General features: G+C 37.1%; 1 protein-coding gene and 1 pseudogene across 1 annotated transcript; both read right to left on the bottom strand.

Moving 5' to 3' along the window:
• Positions 1-1,878: 1,878 nt before the first annotated feature.
• LOC130236723 (serine/threonine-protein kinase pim-3-like) lies at positions 1,879-3,236 on the bottom strand (annotated as a pseudogene).
• Positions 3,237-3,266: 30 nt separating this feature from the next.
• LOC130236722 (uncharacterized) lies at positions 3,267-18,918 on the bottom strand. Its single transcript, XM_056467476.1, has 10 exons — positions 18,876-18,918; positions 17,046-17,813; positions 16,534-16,902; positions 16,230-16,327; positions 16,069-16,119; positions 15,251-15,632; positions 14,985-15,161; positions 14,662-14,786; positions 14,565-14,571; positions 3,267-3,364 (listed from the first exon to the last, which is right to left on the bottom strand). Exons 1-10 carry the CDS (start codon positions 18,916-18,918, stop codon positions 3,267-3,269), a joined length of 2,118 nt encoding a protein of 705 aa, XP_056323451.1.
• Positions 18,919-20,678: the final 1,760 nt, after the last annotated feature.

Genomic DNA, 20,678 nt, shown 5'->3' with positions numbered 1-20,678 from the left:
AGAATTTCGCACACACAAACTCTGGTGTGACCGCAGCTTCACTGAAGAAGCACAAAACTACAACTGACTTCAGTTGCTTTCAAATTAATACATGATACATAATGAATGATTTTCTTTTCATTCATCTTGCAACTTCACTGACTTTACTAGAAAATTGCATTCAATTAATCAAAATTGTGCACAAGGTGAAACTAAACAGCCATAGTTGAAATAATATTCCATTAAGCAAAGTGCCCAAATTTGATGAACAATATCTATTATAATCTTATTTTGGACTTCAATCACAGCCGTAAATTAAATCAACTGAAATAAAACACAGTAAATCTCTAAACTCTCACCCGAGAATCATTAAACAACTCATCAGCAACTTCACTTATTACTAGCTTGTTTGACTTTATTTCAAAAGTCTTCATTTACATTTATTGAGAACTAAAATTTATAATTATTAAAAATACATGTTCAGAAGTCACCATTATGATGAAGAGTGCTTGCTTTACTTAGTCACTTTGTTTATTCCTTCATCATGTTAATTTTGTCTTTGTTGAAGCTCTGTGTTACAGCAAGACTAACTAAAAGCAGAATGATCGGTGCATCATATTTGGTAGTTTTGATTCACTGATTGTGTCAGTGGATGATTTCATTGAGCTACTCATGTGATCATGTGATTCTGCATTATTATTGATCCAGTTTTAAAAACACAATGAACATCTGCTATCTGGGTGTTGTCATACAGAGATTTCAATCATTAAACAAAAGCATAGAAACTCTAATTCTGGGTACAAAGTAAAATTGTAAAGATGTAAATGTACAGCAAAACTAATAGGATAAATGTAAGGATCGTTTAGAAAAGGATCAAATTGTGCCTAAAACTTTGACCTCTAAATCCCATGTGGATTATTAGAGTCTGTGTTTTGTTCTGATTGACCTGCTCTTCAGCAGGATTTTACACTCACAGGATTTTCATGAGAATAAGGAAACAATAGTGTTTTGAGGCTCATGGTGTGGCATTATCATGTACTGAAATCTTATTATTCAGCTGATTATTAATCTGAGTTACTTACTATTTGTATTTTTGATGGCTCAATAGTTTTAGAATTTTACATGTATGTTTTCTGTCATTTACTTTTTAACATGCAGTTTTTTTTTTAAGCAAAAGCTCTTAAAATGTTATCCTCTGAAATCTTTTATTGAGATTCTGATTTTCTGTCTTATTTAATTATTTATGGCTGAAATAAAAATCTCAAAAAAATATGTTTTTGTATTTTACATTAACGACACATTGAAATACATTAGTGATAATAAAAATGTATTTACATGTTTATTAAATATAGTAAAGCCATCTGTACATTCTGGACAGGTTTTTTGTGGCGTCTTGTTTTATTTTTTTCTAATAATAACATTGGATGACGCTACACTTCCCTACAATAAGCACACAGTCTACTGGACATTAAATGAAGGTTTGAACATTTACATTTTTATAAAAAACAGGAAAGGGAAAATACTGCAGTAATAGAATATTAAATCATTTTTATTGTTCATGATTTATTTAAAAGTCTTGGAAAGCATGTAAATAATCATTTTAATTTTTGTATTAACTTTTGGAGTACTCTACGCTTTTTATTGACACTCTTTTCCTTCTGCATATTTTATTGTAGACTAGTGTGTGTGTGAGTGTGTCTTCAGCTCCTCCAGCTTCACACAGAGCCTCACAGACGCAGCAGAGGAAGTTCAGGATCTGGATCTGTTCTCCTCAGTTCCTCTGCCACTCCTGCTCTCCTTCTACAAATCATTGACAGCGTTTATCTACACTGAACCTGACAATGCAACCCAAGCCATGACTGCTGGATTCAGATAAGTGTAATGTCACTGGCCACCTGTTCAGTGCAACCAGGGATGGCACTCAAGATCATTTAAACTGGGCCGATCAGCCGGCGCTGCACTTAGACACCAGCGAATCAGCTGATGGTGCTCTGTTACACACAACACCGTCTTCAGAAACACACAACAACACACTTCTGCTCGCTTGCCACACCATCTCTGAATGTGTCTGAATCTCTTACCTGTTGACAAGCTCCTAGGGAAGGTCAGTCTGCTTCTGGACGTGACCCTCCGTGCGCCTCTGAAGGGGAAACAGTCACACAGGATGTTGTAGAGCGTCACTCCTACTTACCAGACTGTAGCTGGAGTGCCGTTGTAGCGATGTCTGCGAAACCACTCAGGAGGAGCGTATGCAGGAGTGCCTGAGAGACACAAGACAACAAACATCTGCTCAAAATGCTCCAGTACAGACAAATGCCTTTTAGTTGATCAGCAGAATTTCACAAACATCAACAGAACGTTTCCTTCTCCTACTCAAACTCACCTGCAAAGTACTTGTAGGCCGATCGCTTCAGCAGATCTCCACAGCCGAAGTCCAGCAGCTTGATGTCCTGGGACTCTGTGGAGATCAGCAGGTTCTCTGGCTTGACGTCCCAATGCAAGACACCGCGGCTCTCACAGTGTTTCAGCGCCGAGATCAGCTGCACCAGCACTTTCTTGGCCAGACGCTCGTCCAGACAGCCGTTCTCCTCACAGAAGCTCTGGAGATCTTGACAAGGAGCCGGACGCAGGGCTGAAGTGCAGTCTGGAGCGGCTTGAAGGGCTGAGCTGAAGTGACGCAGGTCATCAATGCCACCTCCAGCGGCAGCCGACCCTGACCATCCTGCAGAGAAAATTCTCCAATATATCCAGGACTGAATCAAACACGGCAAACACAAGATTTCATACCAGAACTTACAACTTTCAGTCACACGTGGCTCTGGTCCTTCGACACGTACTTGATGGCCACCTGCAAACAGAAAAAGCAGAGTCTGTACCTGAAGGGCCCGCTGCTGGGACAAGGTGGATTTGGCTCAGTGTTTGCTGGGATCCGCAGGCCTGATGGACTGCCAGTAAGAGATTTTCTTCCCTCCTTCATTCAGACATGCTTTAGAAATGTTGCTGTCAGTAAATGTCATGTGTCACAATCAGGCAGGTGTGATTTACTCTGCTTTTTCTGTCTGCAGTTGGCCATTAAGTACGTGTCAAAGGACCAGAGCTACGAGAGACTGAAAGTTGTAAGCTGCTTGATGTTTGTGAACTTCTGCTGATCAGCTAAAGGGAATTTGTCTGTACTGGAGCATTTTGAGCAGATGTTTGTGGTCTTGTGTCTCTCAGGCACTCCTGCATACGCTCCTCTTGAGTGGTTTCACAGACATCGCTACAATGCCACTCCAGCTACAGTCTTGTCAGTAGGAGTGACGCTCTACAACATCCTGTGTGACTGTTCCCCCTTCAGAGGCGCACAGAGGGTCACGTCCAGAAGCAGACTGACCTTCCCTAGGAGCTTGTCAACAGGTAAGAGATTCAGACACATTCAGAGATGGTGTGGCGAGCAAGCAGAAGTGTGTTGTTGTGTGTTTCTGAAGACGGTGTTGTGTGTAACAGAGCGCCATCAGCTGATTCGCTGGTGTCTCAGTGCAGCACCGGTTGAACCAGTTTAGATGATCTTGAGCGTCATCCCTGGTTGCACTGAACAGGTGGCCAGTGACATTACACTTATCTGAATCCAGCAGTCATGGCTTGGGTTGCATTGTCAGGTTCAGTGTAGATAAACTCTGTCAATGATTTGTAGAAGGAGAGCAGGAGTGGCAGAGGAACTGAGGAGAACAGATCCTGATCCTGAACTTCCTCTGCTGCATCTGTGAGGCTCTGCGTGAAGCTGGAGGAGCTGAAGATACACACACACACACACACACGCGCACGCACACACACACACACACACACACACACACACACACACACACACACACACACACACACACACACACACACACACACACACACACACACAGCGTGCAGTGGACAATTGTGGAGTTTCAAGACCAATTAGTGAAAAACAGGTACCGAATAATATGACAGCAGAAGGAAAAGAGTGTCAATAAAAAGCGTAGAGTAGTCCAAAAGTTAATACAAAATGAAGGTTATTTACATGCTTTCCAAGACTGTTTAATAAATCATGAACAATAAAACTTATTTAATATCAAATTACTGCAGTTTATTGTCTTTACTGCTTTCATTAAAATGTAAATGTTCAACCCTTCATTTAATGTCCAGTAGACTGTGTGCTTATTGTAGGAAAGCATAGCGTCATCCAGTGTTATTATGGGAAATAAATTAAAACAAGATGCCACAAATAACCTGTCCAGAATGTATGGATGATTTCACTATATTTAATAAACATGTAAATACATTTTTATTATCACTAATGTATTTTTAATATGTCCTTAATGTAAAATACAAAACATCTTTTTTTGCGATTTTTATTTCAGCCATAAATAATTAAAACAGAAAATCTGAATCCCAGTGCAAGATTCATCCAAAAGGTAAATTTGTTCTTTGAATAGGCATATACAGTAAGTATACTTACATATTTTACTGCCCATGTTTTACTTGAACATTTGTCTTAATAGGAACACTATAAATGCAAAGTGAATAATTTTAATTAGCCATTAGGATTTAATGAAGAATGAAGGTGTCTGAAATGAAATCACTGAAAAACAAACACATAAACTGCATAATTAAATGTATTCAGACTCATTTAGTGAAGTTTAACCGAGACTCATTTGCTGTTAGGATGAGCTGTTATTCTAAATGGAGGCATAATTGATAATACATGCTTTAACAGGCAAACAGATGAGGCCAAAATACATACACAAAATGTACTTAGTGCTTTCCTTAATGTGTACAGTTAGTTACTGCAGGGTTCCTATGGGTCAAGGAATTTTTGGAATATTATGGAATATAGGGGTGGCGCATTAGCTCAGTGGTTGTAGGTTATAGTAATCGTTGCCGGCTCATTTTGCTGTGGCGACCTCTGATAAATTTACATTTACATTTAGTCATTTAGCAGACGCTTTTATCCAAAGCGACTTACAATTGAGGACAAGGAAGCAATTTACACAACTATAAGAGCAACAGTGAATAAGTGCTATAGGCAAGTTTCAGGTGTGTAAAGTCTAAGAATCAAAGCATTAGTAAAGTTTTTTTTTTTTTTACAGAGTACAGTTAGTGGTATAACCAGAGAGTCAGTTGCAGTTTAGGAAGGAAAGTGGAGACTAAATAGTTGAGTTTTTAGTCGTTTCTTGAAGACAGCAAATGACTGCCGTTCTGATGCAGTTAGGGAGTTCATTCCACCAACTGGGCAGATTGAATGCGAGAGTTCGGGAAAGTGATTTCCTCCCTCTTAGGGATGGAACCACGAGGCGATGTTCATTCACAGAACGCAAGTTTCTGGAGGGCACATAAATCTGCAGAAGTGAGAGCAGATAAGAAGGAGCAAAGACAGAGGTTGCTTTGTAAGCAAACATCAGAGCTAAATAAGGGACAAACCCAAGAAAAATCAATGAATCATGGAATATGAGATCATGAAATATCAGAGATTTGTTTGTTGCTTTAAATTTTAGTTTCCATTATTCCAGATATTTTTTTCGGTATTTTATATGGTGCTGTTTCAGTCCTGTTGTTCTAGCTGTTTTATTTTTCAGCACTGTTTTATTCCTTTCACTCTCATCTATTGTCTCTGTACCTGTTAACCAAGACTAAGATTCCAGGATAACATTAAGAGTATTTGCTTAAAAATACAAATACTAAGTAATTCAGATTAATAACCAGCTGAATAATAAGATTTCAGTACATGATAATGACGTACTGTGAGCCTCAAACACCATTGTTTCCTTATTCTCATGAAAATCCCGTGAGTGTAAAATCCTGCTGAAGAGCAGGCCAATCAGAACAAAACACAGACTCTAATCATCCACATGGGATTTAGAGGTCAATGTTTTAGGCACAATTTGATGCTTTTCTAAACGATCATTACATTTGTCCAATTAGTTCTGCTGTACATTTACATCTTTACAATTTTACTTTGTACCCAGAATTAGAGTTTCTACGCTTTTGTTTGATGATTGAAGTCTCTGTATGACAGCACCCAGATAGCATGTCTATGTAGCATGTAGCCTAACCTTACATGACTTCTGAACATGTATTTTTACCAATTATAACTTTTAGTTCTCAATAAATGTAAATGAAGACCTCTAAAATAAAGTCAAACAAGCTAGTAATAAGTGAAGTTGCTGATAAGTTGTTTAATGATTCTCTGGTGAGAGTTTAGAGATTTACTGTGTTTTATTTCAGTTGATTTAATCTACGGCTGTGATTGAAGTCCAAAATAAGATTATAATAGATATTGTTCATCAAGTTTGGACACTTTGCTTAATGAAATATTATTTCAACTATGGCTGTTTAGTTTTACCTTGTGTACAATTTTGATTAATTGAATGCAATTTTCTAGTAAAGTCAGTGAAGTTGCCAGATAAATGAAAAGAAAATCATAAAATTATATCTTTATGTATTAATTTGATAGAAACTGAAGTCAGTTGTAGTTTTGTGCTCCTTCAGTGATTCTGATTCTGGTATTTGGCTTAAAGCATACACTCTGCTTGTTTAAACTACTTATTTAAAATGAGCTAATTCAACACAATTATTGAGTTTTTTTTTTAGGACAAATTAATTGTTATGTAAATACACTTAAATTGTAAAAACAATTAAGTTTTTTTATAATATTTTTATTTAACATTTATAAGCTATTTAACAAAACAGTGCAATACCAATAAAGAAAAGAAAAAAAAATTACAGAATAATTGACAATACCCCCCCCCCCCTCTAATAAAAGGAGGTATCATCTCTGAAACCAAATATATATAAATATATATATGTGCTCACATTAAGTTAGAAATAAAGTTGAGAGTTTAAAATGCTAGATTCCCAAGAGTCTTCAGGTTCCCATGTAGTTTCATCTTATTGTTCCATTTAAATGACATGAAGCAACTCGTTCAACCATCTCTGATAAAAGGGAGCCATCAGGACTTGCTATTGGGTTAAAGGAAAGGTGTCCATTATATTAGAATATTCAAACATAGCCTAATTGTAGTCAGGTTGGATATTGGTTCCATAATCACTGGCAAACAATTCAAAAATGTTGGACCAAAACTCAAAAACTCAGGACAAAGCCAAAATAAATGTGTCAAAGTTCCTTCTACCCCAACGCATCTGTCACATTTAGGAGATACAGAGGGATATATTTTACTGAATCTGGTTTTAGAGAAGTGAAGACGATGTAAAACATTCAATTGGATTAATTTATGTGTCGAATTTATCAAACCCTTTCTTTATTCTCGACAGGGCTTCTTCCCAAATCTCATCAGGCTCTTCTTCATTCAAATCCATAGACCAGGCTGTTTTAATGTGCTTAGTGCATATTGGTTCATTAAAAGCATAAACATAGCTAGGTATCAGATGTTTAGTATCAGGGTCAGTATCTGGGTTAGAGGATAGTAGATTCGGAATAATATGACTTTCTGGTTTATTTATAAATTGTGAAATATTAAAACTATTTAGTTAACTTAATCGATTTGTGTTGGGACAACATGAAGGGAATTATATGAAACTCAGCATTATTTACAGTGTGAAACAAACTTTAAAGTATAGTAATGCTTCATTTGGTTGCAACAATGTGCAGTACTTTACTTTCATTACAACCCTTGTTTGCAGAACACAAGCCACGAACCTTCACTCATCTGAGTGTAAGGGTAGAATGCTATTCTGCAGTAATCTGTGTCCATGCATCATGTTAATGCCACCCTGTCAGCCTCCTTTAGTTAGTTAGTTAGTTAGTTAGTTAGTTAGTTAGTTAGTTAGTTAGTTAGTTTATATAGCACATTTTTACAACACAATGTTGCCCAATGTGCTGAACGCAATCAATACTACCGCATTAAAAGGGCTCAAATGCTAAAGAACAAAGATGGAGTTTCGGAAGCTTTTTAAAAATAGATAGAGCTGGAGTTTTTTGATGTGGGGTAGAAGCCTGTTCCAGAGTTTTGGGGCGATAACAAATTGATAGCTCACCAAAACCTAATAAATGCAGAGGGGTAGGATCGCCAAACCAGACCAGCTCAGTTTTTTCCTCATTGAATTTTAAAAAATTTGACGACAGCCAGGTCTTAACCTCGATTAGACATCTCATAAGGGAGTCAAGGCCATTTTTATCATTACTTTGAAGAGGGACATAAATCTGAGCGTCGTCAGCATAAAAACGAAAAGCCACCCCATTTTTACGAAAAATAGATCCTAAAGGTAAAATATATAAAGAAAATAAAACAGGTCCAAGGATAGAATTTTGTGAAACTTCACATGTCAGGGGTCTGGAGGATGAAAAGGTCTGACCAACATTAACAAAAAAGCTTTTGTTTTACAAATAAGATCTAAACCATTTAACAGCAGAGCCCTTAGTGTCACAAGCTGAAGTGAGGTCAAGAAGTGTAAGGATCACAGAGTGCCGCGAGTCCCTAAATAACAAAATATCATTCATCATGCGTATCAGTGCAGACTCAGTACTATGATATGCCTTTAAACCTGATTGGAAAGACTTCATGAACACTGTTAATCTCCAGAAAGCTCTGCAATTGTGTTAAAAGTTTAGAAATAGGTCTAAAATTGGACAGCACAGATTTATCTAAATTTGGCTTGTTCAGAAGAGGCTGCACTACAGCATGTTTCAGTTGTTAAGGCACCACACCAGAAACAAGATTCCTATTAATAAAAGACAAAATACTAGGGCCAATAATCTCAAAGGATAGCTTAAAAAACACTGATGGGAAAATATCCAAAGGACAGCTGCTAAGTTTTATCTGACCTACAGTATCAGTCAGAGACACAAGAGACAGGTGTGAAACTAACAAGTGCAGCAGGGAACACATCAGGTTCATGAAAAACAATATCGTAGCTAACATTTCCAGACCTAATTGAAGAAATCTTATCCGTGAGGAAGTTTAAAAAAGCTTCACATGTATCACATGATTCTTCTATAACAACATTCGACCCAGGGTTAATCACAGAAATTATGCAGGAGAATAAAACATCAGGCTTATTTTGATGATTACTGATTAATTTAGAAAAATATTTCCTCCTAGCTTCCTTCATAGAAGCCTGATAATTGGAGAGAGATTCCTTAAAGATCTCATATGTCACATGCAGCTTATCTCTCTTCCACTTGCATTCAGCCTTTCTGCAGGCCGGTCCAGAGATGTCTCATTCAGCCAAGACTCATATCTAGGCTTAACAGTTCTATTTTTTTCCGTGGGCAACAAAGTCTAAGATGGAAAAAAAAGGGCAATTGAACAACTCCAGCAACTGGTCCACATCTAAATAAGAGGGAGGGTTCTCTAACATAGTTGTATGTTGATCATTAATGTACAAATCATTAAACAGATCAATAGAAGAGCCATTAAATCTACGAAACCGCCTGAAGACAATAGATGAGTTGCTTATTTCATGGGTAAAAGTGATCTCAAAAGTGACCGCTTTATGGCCTGAAAATGCCATATCGTCTAATACAATATTACAGATTGATAGACCATATGACAAAACACAATCAAATGTGTGCCCATGGTTGTGAGTGGACCCTTGCACATGCTGTGTCAAATTAAAAGAGTTAATGAGATTCAAGAAATCCTTTGCTAAATTGTCTTTTGGGCAGCAAACATGAATATTAAAATCACCCAAAATTAAAATATTATCATATTTGAGTAAAATACTGCTCAACAAGTCCCCAAACTGTTTAATAAAGTCTTTAGTAGACCTTGGAGGCCAATAGATTAATGCAGGTCCTGGCCGCTCTTTTATCTGAAACATTTGTAGCTCAAAGCTGGAGAAAGTATCAGCACGCACAGACTGGCAATTTGTGAAGGGAATTTGAAAAGCGTCCTGAATCCGGTCACACAACGGACGTGAGTCACTGTGCAGCACCTTGCTTTGCCTTGTCTATGGTTCTTAAAGTACAAATGAAATCAAAAGTATCAAAAAACTATTTAAGCTTGTAGAGGAAAAGGTGTATTCAGACACGTTGAATACTATACACTCACCGGCCACTTTATTAGGTACACCTTACTAGTACTGGGTTGGGTACAGTGAACTCATTGTCTTGTTCAGGAAACCAGTCTGAGATGATTCGCACTTTTTTGTCCTGCTGCAAGTAGCCATCAGAAGATGGGTATACTGTCGTCATAAAGGGATGGACATGGTCAGCAACAATACTCAGGTAGGCTGTGGCATTGACACGATGTTAAATTGGTACTAATGGGCCCAAAGTGTGCCAAGAAAATATCCCCCACACCATTACACCACCACCAGCAGCCTGAACCGTTGATACTAGGCAGGATGCATCCATGCTTTCATGTTGTTGATGCCAAATTCTGACACAGCCATCCAAATGTCACAGCAGAAATCGAGACTTATTTAACCAGTCAACGTTTTTTCCAGTCTTATATTATCCAATTTTGGTGAGCCTGTGTGAATTGTAGCCTCAGTTTCCTTTTTAGCTGACAAAAGTGATCTTCTGCTGCTGTAGCCCATCCACATTAAGGTTGGATGTGTTGTGCATTCAGAGATGCTCTTCTGCATACCTCGGTTGTAACGAGTGGTTATTTGAGTTACTGTTGCCTTTCTATCAGCTGGAACCAGTCCAGCCATTCTCCTCTGACCTCTGACATCAACAAGGCATTTGTGCCCACAGAACTGCCGCTCACTGGATATTTTCTTTTATTTAGACCATTCTCTGTAAACCCTAGAGATGTTTGTGCATGAAAATCCCAGTAGGTCTGAAATATTCTGACCAGCCCGTTTAACACCAACAACCATGCCATATTTAAAGTCACTTAAATCCCTTTTCTTCCCCATTCTGATGCTCTGTTTGAACTGCAGCAGATCGTCTTGATCATGTCCACATGCCTAAATGCACTGAGTTGCTGCTAATTGGCTGATTATAAATTAGCATTAACGAGCAGTTGGACATGTCTACCTAATAAAGTGGTCAGTGAGTGAATATTTCATTGTTTTATAGCAAATTTGTCAATGGCTCTAAAGAAACATCGGAATCCAAGAAAGATTCTTGGTGTACAGATTTGCAATATGACCTCACAGACTTAAAATGGAGCCAGATATGTGTTAAAGCCCAGAATTCGTCCGTTAATACTAGTTTTCAAATGATCCAATACAACTGGGCAATGCGTACTTACTGTATATCACACCTGAAAAACTAAACAAGTTTAACCCAAACATCCCAGATAAATGTTTCAGATGCCAAAAACATAAAGTAACATTCTTTCATTGTATCTGGAATTGTGAGGTGGTTTAGATGTAATAACATCAATTCCAGTTACCCCTGAAATATGTGCTTTGGGTTTATTTCCTGTAAGTTTGTCATTACCAGGTTATTAAACTAAAATGATTGACATGTGTCTTGTTATTGCAAGATGTTTGATAGCACTCTATTGGAAGAATATAGAAAGTCCATCCCTTTACCACTGGCTGAAAGATTTGACACATGACAATACACTGGAAAGAATTACCTACAGTATAAGGGCCAAATTAAAGGAATACCATAGAACTTGAGATCTGTTTATACAGTTTCTAGAACAAAACCAAACATTGGCATAAGCAAATACCTCTCAGTCTACTGAATAATTTATTGATATGTGTACATGTGCAGTGTTGTATGTGGAATGTGTCCGTGGTTTTATTTGTCTTAGCCCATGTATAACAATAGTTTTACCTGTTTAATTGATTTGGATGCTTTTGGGAAGGTAGAGTTAATGTAGAAAAAACTACTGCTCTTCTAATATATAATTACAATTTTTACTAGCACTAATTACTTCTAAAAGATGCTTTTAATATAACTCTGGACCCCTCACACCCAGCACACAGCTTCTATGAACTTTTACCTTCTGCTCGACGCTACAGAGCACTGCTCACCAGAACAGCCCGACACAGAAACAGTTTCTTCCCTCAGACAATCTATCTCATGAACACTTGATGATAATAATTGTGGAACCAACATAACTACTTGCTAGACACTTTTTATACACATATACACTTACTTAACACACTCTACATGCCAACTTGCACATAACAGCAGCACATATAACGTTGTATATAGTAATATAGCTGTACATACACTTGTCAATTTGTATATTTGCATTCACTACTTACTTCTGTTTTTAAAATATATTTATTGTCTGTTTTTTTGTCCTGTCTCTAAGCCTATTACACTGTAGAAGCTCTGTCACGAAAACAAATTCCTTATATGTGTGAACATACCTGACAATAAAGCTCTTTCTGATTCTGATTTTAACCGTGATAAAGAAAAGCTCAAATGCACACTGGAGTCCAGTCGCACACATTTATACTTTTATTTTCAGTTTGTGATTTGAGATTTGTTCAGTGTTAGTCATTTGACTCTACAGTTTAACAATGTCCACTTTGAAATTCTGCTGTTTCAGAGGCTTCACAGATTTGTCTTAAATCATTGTAAATACATTAAATAATTTTAAAAACTTTTAGTTGTCCGATGAGTTTAATGTTTCTGTTTAAAATGTATATTTTTAAACTAATGTTAAACCCAAATAAATTCGTACTTGTTGAATTTAATGAATAATATTGCTTGTAATGTGTTGCCACAATTATTTTGGGGTAGATAAAGGGTATTAAATTTGACAGTATACTTAACTACTGCCTGCTTTGTCTTCTGTCTCTCCAGCTGCTGTCGTCCTTCACTATATCCAGCTGAATGAATGTGGCTTCATAGTCAATTGCTGCTGTGCAGTGGTTTGTTGGAGATTCCGTCACTCAATAATGAATATTCTGTCATCATTCTTTCTTCTTATACACAAAAGAAGATATTTTGAAAAATGCTGGAAACCTGTAACTATTGACTTCCATTGTATTTGTTTTCCTACTCTGGAAGTCAGTGGTTACACATTTCCAGATTTCTTCAAAATATCTTCTCTAGTGTTCAACAGAAGAAAGAAACTCATAGGTTTGGAACCACTTGAGTAAATAGTGGCTAAATTTAGTTTAAGGTGAACTATCCCTCTAATTGTGTCAGGGGTCATTTAGAAAACTCAGAGAAATGGTGATTAAGGATTCAGTTTGATTTACATTATTATTTTTTGGTGAAAGACTTAAGTAATAGACAACAGTATATAAAAGCAATTTATTACAAAACAATTCAAAGAGCAATACATTACAAAACAATAATGAACACTTAATTATAAACCAATGACAGAACACCAGATTCATTTATGAAGTAGAAAAATATGAGCACATTTTGGGATGCTGAGCAGATCTTTGATGAAACTGACAGAACTGGATTTCCTTCCTCACCCCTTAGTTCATATTCATGTTTAAACATTTCAGAGAGCTCTTTGAGCCTCCATATACAGCAAGGATACTGTATGTACTGTAATGTGTACTGTATGAGTGCGCACTTGGTCACGCTGCTGACGTATAACCCAGAGGCCTGTGTAATTTCCTCTGATTACAACAAAGCGTGGGCACGTCTGAGGTAAACGTCAGCAGTGCGACACACATACAGTGCACGACAGAGCTCTCATGGTCTGATGAAGTTTTTGGTTCTTTTTCTGGAATTTTAACTTTTCTGTATCCCTGTGGTTTATGGAGGATCAGAGAGTTCTCACATTTCAATTCAATTTATCTTTTTTTCTATAACGTTGTATATACATTGTAGATTGTGTCAAAGCAGCTTAAAATAGAAGTTCTAGTAAATTGAAACTGTGTCAGTCCAGTTTTCAGAGTTGTTTAGTTCAGTTCAATGTGGTTTAATTTTCACTGCTGAAAGTCCAAACACTGAAGAGCAAATCCATCAATGCACAGCTCCACAAGTCCCAAACCAAGCAAGCCAGCGGCGACAATGGCGAGGACACCAATTGACTAAAGTGAAGGAAAAAACCTCGAGAGAAACCAGGCTCAGTTGGGCATGACCATTTCTCCTCTGGCCAAACTTTGTGTGCAGAGCTGCAGTCTAGACGCTTGAGAACACTGAACGTCCATCTTGGAGAAACTGCGGTGTGAGTAGGTCACCGGTGGGTGTTCAGGCTGACCCACAGGATTTTAATTAGTTTTTCAAAGATGAAGAAAAGTTGTCAGGGGGTTGGAGCTACAACTGTAATTTTGAAGCTTTACTTCTTTTATGCATAAAGAAAAACAAAAAATAATAAAACAAAAATAATGACTTTAGAAGTAATGTACTGCACTATATGCGTGTCGCGTTGACGTATAACCCAGAGGCCTGCGTGACTTCCTCTGATTTAAACAAAGCGTGGGCACATTCGGGCGTATGTCAGCAGTGGGACATGCATACAATGCATGACAGAGCTCTTATCAAGACACACCATGAAGTGCTGCTGAAGAAAACTAAAGGTCTCAGGGATTTGGAATGACATGAGGGAATAATTAAAAAAATCAATTTCTGTGAAGTATTCCTTTAATAGTCTTATGAAATTTCTGGAAATGGTGCTCTGCTCCTCCTTGCTTCTTTAGTTTTTTTTCTAAAATGAAGAAAAACAAGCAGAATTAATACACAATTATTAAAGCAGTGATATGAAGGGTGTCAAATAAGAATTGTAACTGACAGTGAATCTAAAAAGAAGAACAGAAGAGAAAACAACAGAAACAGAAGAACTACAGAAAGAATGTAGATGTAGTTTTGTGCTCGGTGTGTTCCTCTACCTCTTGTCTCCGCTGCACAGGATTTGGGCTCGTTGGATTGAACCACCGGTGCTCTTCTACCTGATGTAACTGTAGTCGATTTACTGGACTGCGGTTCAAACACTGGAAAATCAGGTCCTGGCATGCTGAAAAGTGTCACAGAGACTCAAGATTCATGATCCTGTTTAAATGTTACGACTTAAAATGTTACCAAACATCTCCAATTAAAGAACTTGAATATCTACAGTGTACAGTGTAACCATTATATTGAGCCCTTTTTTACTTGTGACTGACATATTTATTTCTGTCAGTGAGGTTGAGATTGTTCAGAGGTGTCTGCTTACCTGAAGATAAAGTGGGGCTTGTGTAAAGGTATCCACTCTTTATCGATTGTTTGTCTTCAAAGGGCAAACATGAATGCAGTATTTGAAACAGCACGATGCCTGCTGCCCATACGTATGCCGGGTTAGCATGGTATGTGGGATGCCTTAAAATCTCAGGTGGTGTGAAAAGTCTGGCTCCTATAAGAGAGACATTTACATTTTCAGTGTACAGTAATTTTAGAAAACAATACTGTGATCAAAGACACTAACACAAAATGCCAACTCACCCTGATATTCAGAGCTGTTGAAAGGCTCGCTGGTAATTGGCCGAGCACAACCAAAGTCGATCAATTTGAGCTCCAATCTGGGTGTAGTCACGAGGATGTTCCCCGTGTGTATATCACCATGGAAAACTTCACGATCAACGCAGAACTTTACAGCTCGGATGAACTGACGCATTAACCTGCGGGCTTGGTTTTCATCGATGTCCAGTGTAAATGTGATGTAACGATTCAAGGTCTGGCATGACTCTGGGTACTCCATAATGAGAACGAAGTCGCTCTCATTCTCAATCCAGTCGTGTAATCTGATGATGTTGGGACATGGTGGATCTTTCATCAATCTAAGCAGCATTGCCACTTCCGCAAGCACAGGTGTGGAATGATCATCCTAGAAAAAAAACAGATTTCAAAGATAAATCCAAAGCAGAACGAGAGAAAGTAACTTTGAAACCTTTTTTAAATTATGGAAAAGAATAATAAATACAATAGAATAAAAACATACAAATGAACTGTGATTTAAACATCTTCTTTTAAGAATTTACATTGATTTGTTTCTTATTAAAGCTACAAGTCATACAGTAAAGAGCAGTGAGTGATTGTCTTTTTGTTTAATTAATAATGATGAGCACAGTCGGCAGCAGGAATATAGTGCACTTTAAGAGGGTTTTGAAAACCAGTAAGAATTGACTTTAAAAGTATTTTTAATGGAAGTCAGTGGCTAACTGTTTCCAACATATCTGCTTTTGAGTTAAATTTTACTTCAATTTAAAAAGGTTCAGACAAGCAGGACATGTGAAGGATGAGTAAATGGTGAGTTCACTTACAATGCTGAGATAATGGTCGTGCTTGCGCTTGACGATATACTTCAAGGCAACCTGCGGAAAAAAAAACAGTGATGAATGAATGGCAGATTAAAGTCTATAATCTATTTATATTTAATAATCAGAAGAAAACTGTTGATTGAATTAAAAAAATAGTTCTCTACCTTTACTCTTTCACTAAATACGTGAGATGCCAGATACACCTTGCCAAAACTTCCTTTTCCAATCAACTTCTTTACTTCAAAGAGAGACACCATAGATCCTGAAAAACACACAGAGAAAGAACATGGACATTAACTTGGATTGTCTGGTATGAAACAGATCAAATAAATGACTCCTATCCTTTAAATCTGGATCTAATGCAATGAGCTAAAAGCAGTAACTTCCATTAGAATTGCAACATAGTAAATTGATTACTAATTTATATTAATTATGAATTACAGAAAATACAAGGTAATGATGACTAACCAAGAGTGAGCCCAGAAGCCTCTTTAGGCTCCTCAGGAACCTGGCCTGGCAGACATACTGACTCAGGGTCAGCTGGTACTGCAATTTCAGGCGTAACTTGGACAGGCTCTGCCTCAGGGTCCACTACATCCTCCAGCTCTGGCTCTGGCTCTGGCTCTGGCTCTGGTTCTGGCTCAGGCTTTGGCTCGGGTTCGGGCTCTGGCTCGGGCTGTGGTGTAAACTGCTGGACTATATCTGTGTCACAGCAAAGGAAAGGGCGCTTTGCAGCCTTCCAAACTCTCTTAAAGAAAGCACAGACTCTTTTCCCTTTCCTTCCTTTCTTGGGTTTTTCTAAAAGTAAGAAAACAAACAGTAACTTATTAGAAACATCTCCATGAACAGAGCTGCAACTAATAATTAATACACAAGCAGCAGAACAACAAATGACACTGTCTGATTTTTAAGCTAAAAACAACAAAGAATAAAAATAACAGATGGCAGAAATAAAATGAACCAAATTCAGGAGGACTCACCATCAGTCAAATCAATTTTACAGGGGTCTTGAACAGACGGAGGCGACTCAGGACAGGCCGAATCTCCATCCGTCATTTCTGTAATTTTGGAGGGGCCATGGACACTGATTGGCTGAGGATCTTCCCAGATCTGGCCTGGCAGACACACCAGCTCAGCGTCAACATGACCTGTAATGACGGCCCTTGAGGACTCAGGACGGGCCTGATCTGCATTCGGCACATCTGCCGTTTGCTTGATCCTAGATGGGCCCGGAACACTCAATGGCCGAGGATCTTCACAGACCTGGACTGGCGGACGCATCTGCTCAGGGTCAACACGATCTGTGATGGCCGTTGGCTTGATCCTGGATGGTCCTGGAACAGCCAATGACTCAAGACGATCACGGACCTGGACTGGCAGACGCATCAGCTTAGGGTCAACATGACCTGTGACAGCGGCTGAGGACTCAGGACGGGCCGGATCTGCATTCGGCACATCTGCCGTTTGCTCGATCCTAGATGGGCCCGGAACACTCAGCGGCTGAGGATCTTCACAGACCTGGCCTGGCAGCCACACCGGCTCAAGGTCTGCATGTGCTGTGACGGTTGTTGACTGGATCCTGGAGGGACCTGGAACAGGCAGATGCTCGAAATCGCCGGAATCTAACTGTGGTTCACAAGGAACCACTCTGCTCCAGTCACAGCAAAGGAAAGGGCGCTTTGCAGCCTTCCATGCTCTCTTGAAGAAAGCAGAGACTTTATTCCCTTTCCTCCCTTTCTCAGGGTTTTCTAAAGTAAAGGAAATGAACATGGAAATATTAGAAAAATCTTTAACCACAGGTTTAAAATAGACAAACTGCTATAAATTAGACATATAAAAGACAAAAAAAGAAACAACAATAAATATATAATTATAACAGAAAATGTTTGGAAACAAATATAAATTATGTGGAATTGTAATTCATTTTTGTGACGTAAAATGACAAATACGACTTGACAAATAGTCTTGGTAAATCAATTATACGTCATATGCCTGTATTAGATATAATATATCCTATAAGCAACTATTTTGCAAAAAAAAATATTTTTCCTCTGGTGAAACATAATGTGAACTATTATAATAACTATTAGAATTAATAAAAATATAATAATTTAGAGTCAATATTCTGTTTCATCAGTTATAGTTTTACAGTTATAAAATGTTTAATCAATTTTACGTAGCCATTTATTTTGCTAGTGGGTGCTACATCTACATTCTTCCTCAAGCACTAATAAAAATAACTGATGAAAATAAATGTAAAAATAAAAAACAGCCTTATTAGCATTTATCAAACTCAAAATGAACAATTTCTTTTCCTCTGGAGCTTCAGTTAGGAAATCTGTATAAAATGTATTGACAACCACCATGAGTAAATTATTACTTTAACAACCATGGTTAAAAAAAATCAAATGAAAATAGTTAATTAGATGTCCTGCTCCAGAACTTCAGTTACAGAAACAGAGTTATAGACATTATACACCAGGGGTTGAACAAATGACTTAAATATAACATTCTCACTCAGTTTGCTAAAATAGAACAAATATTGCTCCACACTATTAAAACGGTTCCTAAGAAAATGATGTAGATCTACACACATTAAATTAATATTAAAATGTTTTTTTTCCTCAGTAAGGCACTTGCAGTTTCTGTTGAGTGTGAAAAAAACTATACAGAAAAATGACAATCACGAGAAGTTAAATATTTGCCTCATAAGTCATGTGGTAATAACCTTATATGACCATATATTATCATCCTCTTAAGCGTCATTAAATAGTACATGAAAATACACTGTTTTTAAACCCTCATCTCACCTGTTGGGCTTCTCGCCATGGTCGGGGGTGTAGGAGAAGCCATCATGTCGCGCTGATTTTCGTTGACAAAGTTAGACATGATTAATTTAACACGAGTGAAACACACAGTTGACATATTATCGTGATGTAGAGAAATTTTAGCAAAACAAACGCTACAGTCACTTAAATCACTGTTCACTGTCTTCGTTCGTTTGTCACTCTGATGAGATTCTTAACTGTGCTGTTCTATGACGTAATGGTGTTCTTTTTGTTCTTTTTATTTTGTCATTGGTGACGCGTGCTTGTATGCAGGTAATTTTAAGCTGTGTTGTTATTTAAATATATTTAAAATTTATTATATTTATCTGAAATTACAATCAAAATGTGAAATAAAATTCAATTCACTAACTCGCAATCGGTAATTACAGGGAATTTATGACCCAGCTACCATAATGCGAGATTTCGTAACTGTAACGTATTTTGACGACCAAAGTTTCGTTCGTAACCAATTACATTATGGTAAATTATTGTTTTAATAAACAAATACATAAACCACTACAAAACCTTATAAAATTCTTACAAACACACACACTGCATCCATTAAAACAACATTTATTCCGTTTTCATTTGTACAATATAAAGTGAACACATTCATTGATCAATTTAAACAAAGCAATTAAACATTGCTTATTAAAATTTCCATGTGCTTCATTAAGTATGGGATGTCGTTAAACAGTATTTTAGCAGTAATACTTTTTAGTACTCCTACTGCTCTTCATAATGTGGTGCAAAAAAAAAGACATGATAACAAACTAAGACAATTTCACAAGTTCCTTTTTTAGAGAATCTATTATCACAGAATAAAAAAAAAAAATGCTGCAACTTTTTTAAAACTAAAACCGAAAACATTTAACAAAATCTCATGTTTTAAAAAAGGATGATATTTGTGAAGATCAGTTCAGACAAAATTGGTTTATTAGATGGCATTGCTAAGCTAAACTGTAAGCTGTTTGCCTCTGTCGTTTCCACATTTCAGATCTGAATGCATAAACTATTACCCTTTATAAACACTGTTTTTTTAAGTAAAGTGTAAAGAAAATGCTGCATTTGTTAAAACAACCAGTTCATATTTACTCTTAAAATCACATTTAGCTCTCCAGGGTGAAAAAAAATCCTTTAATCATATCTCATTATAACATATTAAAAGGTAGATTTTTACCAAAAGCTGAGCTGTCTGCATCTACACTGTAAAAAATGCAGGGTTCCACACAATTCATCCATGTTGTACTTAACACTTTATACAAATTTATGTTGATTGAACATAAAAAAGTTGTCCCAGTGAAATCTCAGAAATTGTGTTGTTTTTTTTAAATGTGTATGTTTTATTATCACTGCCATAAACCAACAGGCACAATGACTACTGTAAATGGTACTGTACACTAGAATATTAATCAACACAACTGTTTTTAATATTGACAGAAATAAATAAATATTTCATAATCATCATATCCACTTTTACACTGATTTGTTAAAAATCAGTTTGACAATGTTGATGCTGAAAATTCACCTTCAGTTCACTGAAATAATAAAATTTTTTGACTCTTGTGTTTGCAAATAGAAAAACTTTGCAAAAAGAACATAACCTGTCCCAGAGCATGTGTAAGATAACATGGCAACAGAGAGATTAAAGCTGAGCTACCTTTGTGGTACAGGCCCCAGTTTTCTTCCAGTTCTGTGTATTTCCAGAAAGTGACAGTTTTGTGAAGAGACCATGTTTAAGCATCTTTTTTACCCCATTGTTTGAAGTTATTTAATATATTACCC

Source organism: Danio aesculapii, chromosome 10 (assembly GCF_903798145.1).
Source record: "Danio aesculapii chromosome 10, fDanAes4.1, whole genome shotgun sequence".
NCBI lineage: Eukaryota > Metazoa > Chordata > Actinopteri > Cypriniformes > Danionidae > Danio > Danio aesculapii.
The sequence above is the reverse complement of the archived record's forward strand: the minus strand, read 5'-3'. Positions and strand labels throughout refer to the sequence as shown.